This window comes from Trypanosoma grayi, assembly GCF_000691245.1.
Source record: "Trypanosoma grayi strain ANR4 Tgr_1575_V1, whole genome shotgun sequence".
In the NCBI taxonomy this organism is placed as follows: domain Eukaryota; phylum Euglenozoa; class Kinetoplastea; order Trypanosomatida; family Trypanosomatidae; genus Trypanosoma; species Trypanosoma grayi.
In genome coordinates, this window is record NW_008827193.1 from 1 (window position 1) to 2,782 (window position 2,782).

Below are 2,782 nucleotides of genomic sequence, written 5' to 3' on the forward strand. Positions count from 1 at the left end.
TTTGTGTGTGTGTGTTACTGCCTCGTGATTCCCTTTATATAGCCCCGTCCATTCTCTCTGTCCCTTTTGGTTTTTTTTTTGCGTTTGGGCTTTTTTGCTTTGCGCGGGCTTTTTGCTGCTGCCTCCATCCGCTTACCCACCCATACAACATTCTGCACGTCAACGGTATGGTGTGCTTCAGTGAGTGATGTGCCGTTTTCTTTCGTTGAATCTTTTTTTGTTGTTGCTTTTTTTGTGTGGAGGGGAGAGTTGACCCACCCTCTGCCTCGCCCACCCTCTCACGTGACTTCTGCGGGGCGTCTGTGCGCACGTGACTCCTCTTATTGCTGGCGATGGTGATTTTTTTTCGGTTTTGCTATGCCGTGTGCCCGTTGTTTTTGTTTCCCTTTGAGTTGCTCTGGCGTTGGTTGCCCCCGCCCGTACGGGCCACACAGACAGACAGGCCGCGTACCGTGGGCCTCACAGCACAGCCGCTGTCGGGCGTGTGTGTGTGTGTGTTTGTCCCTTTATACGTGTATACGTCTAGAGGGACGGGTGGGCGCATGCGGGGTGCAGCAAGGCCCACACAGTGACGAAGGGTGGAGGCAATCGATATCTGTCGTCGTGTCCGAAGTGTGCTGGCAGCGGTGGGTGTGCTGGTGCGNCGAAGGGTGGAGGCAATCGATATCTGTCGTCGTGTCCGAAGTGTGCTGGCAGCGGTGGGTGTGCTGGTGCGAACGGAGGCAATGGGAGTGGGAAGGGAACACGACACGGGGGAATTAAAACGAAATGGTAACAGTCGTTTGAGTTAATGTGAAAAGGGGAAAAAAGATGTAGACTGTCCGTGTGCACCATCAGCTTCGTATATATTTCTATTTATACACGCCGCTTGCACGGAGGGGGGACGTCGACGAAACGTCAAAAGTGATTTGCGATATACAGGTGAATGCATTCGACCTGCAGACGCTGCTTCTTTTTTTTTTTTTCGTTTTATGCATCCCTCCTACACACGCACCCGTATACACTGTGTGAGCATATGCAATTGCTTTGTGCAAGCATGCGCTCTGCGGCGTACTCATGTCTGCCGCTTTTGTGTGTGTGTGTGTGTTTCTTCCTTGGTGTTATCTCCAATCTTTTTTGTTTTTCTCCCCCCCCCCCNCCCCCCCCCCCCCGCCGCCGCTGCCGGGGCTTTTCGCCTGGGAGGAGAGGAAGGTAAGTGTACTCACACAGGAATAAGGTGAACCGCACGCGTATTGCCGCCACTATCGGTTCTTGCACTATTATTATCGTCATTTGACAGCACAGGCGCTACCAGCAATAACAACAACAGCAGCAGCAGTAGATGGGATTGTTTTCCAAGAAGCGCCATGGCGTTATGATCGCCTGTGACGATGAAGGCCGCCGCTTCGTCTGGCGCATCTCAAAGTTCTCCACCTTCAAGACCGGCTCGACGCTCGACAGCGACAACATTGTCTGCTTCACCAATGCGAAGTTCCACTTCCACATGACGCTCGGTTTGGGCGGCGACATCGGGCTGTATCTGCACTACAAGGCCTCCGGCATCCCCAAGTATTCGTACTACTTCGCCAACAGTCAGGGCGTGTTGATGCGGCAGCACACGGCGCACACAATCCCGCCCAACACGGAGCGCTGTGGCCACTGGAACGCGTGCTACCGCCCAGACATGCTTGAGTTCCTCGGCAAAGACGACGAGCTGTCGGTGCACTTCTGCTTCGATGACGACAGTCTCGTGATGTCGAACATGGCGCAGAATAACACGGTGGTAGTCAACTGGACGGTGCCGCGGCTGTTCAGCCAGATGCTAAACCCGTACTCCTCGCGTGGCTTCGTGGTCGACCGCAACCTTCTTCTTGTGCGGCTCGAGGTGAAGAAGGAGTCGGGTGCCGCCGATGCCGTGGCACTGTACGACACGAACGTCATCAAGGAGCTTGTCTTCTTCATCTTCTGCCGCAAGGGTGAGACCCCCCCACACAGCATTGAGCTGATGAGCGCCAGCGGCGTGAGCATCAGGAAGCTAGAGTGGCGTGAGGAGAGCGGCACGCGCACGCTGACGGTGTCAAAGGACGATGTGATGAACGTGCTCGGGAGTGAGGGGGCGCTGCAGGTGCGGGTGGAGATGCAGGCCGGCGGCAACCCGCTCGACGCACTCAACGCGCTCAGCGGGGCTCAACAGCAGCAGCACCAGAAGGGGGACAACGGGCTCGAAGAGCCGCCCCGCACAGTGCAGATCGGCGATAAGAAGGAGGAGTACGTCGTGATAAACGGAGACGACTAGCAGAACTTTCCNGCCGCCGCCGCCGCCGTCGGTTGTGGTGGTGCGCGGTGCAAAGGAAGGAAGGGAGGGAGGGGAGAAAGAGGGGAAGGGGTGGAACACATTACCACCATCATTAACAGCAAGACGACATTCGAGATTGAAGTGTGCAGGGAAGGGGGGGCGCGGGGGTGACGAAATTTAAAGAAGAAAAAACTATATATATATATATATGTGTGTGTGTGTGTTTGTGTGTGAAAGGCAGTCGAAGGGCAGCGGGAGGGGGGCTTCTTTCTTTCTCCATGTGATTCTCCATTTGGGAAACGGGGGTGCGTGAATACCTGCACGTCACGTGCAACAGCACAAAGAAGAAGAGGGGCGCATGCATACCTCTGTGTGTGTGTGTGCGGATGCGTTCTCTCTATATTTCTTTCTGCTTGTTTTCTTTCTCGTCCCGATGCCGTTTGGTTTGTAGAGCCTCTTGTTTCTTTGTTTGTTTTTTTGGGGGGTTTCGTCACCCTTTTTTTTTTT

The 2,782-nt window shown here is 54.7% G+C and overlaps 1 protein-coding gene across 1 annotated transcript; it reads left to right on the top strand.

Annotated features, from left to right (window-relative positions):
* Positions 1-1,354: 1,354 nt before the first annotated feature.
* Positions 1,355-2,275, top strand: DQ04_15751000 (hypothetical protein; the record flags this gene model as incomplete). Its single annotated transcript, XM_009317362.1, has 1 exon — positions 1,355-2,275. One exon carries the CDS (start codon positions 1,355-1,357, stop codon positions 2,273-2,275), a length of 921 nt encoding a protein of 306 aa, XP_009315637.1.
* Positions 2,276-2,782: the final 507 nt, after the last annotated feature.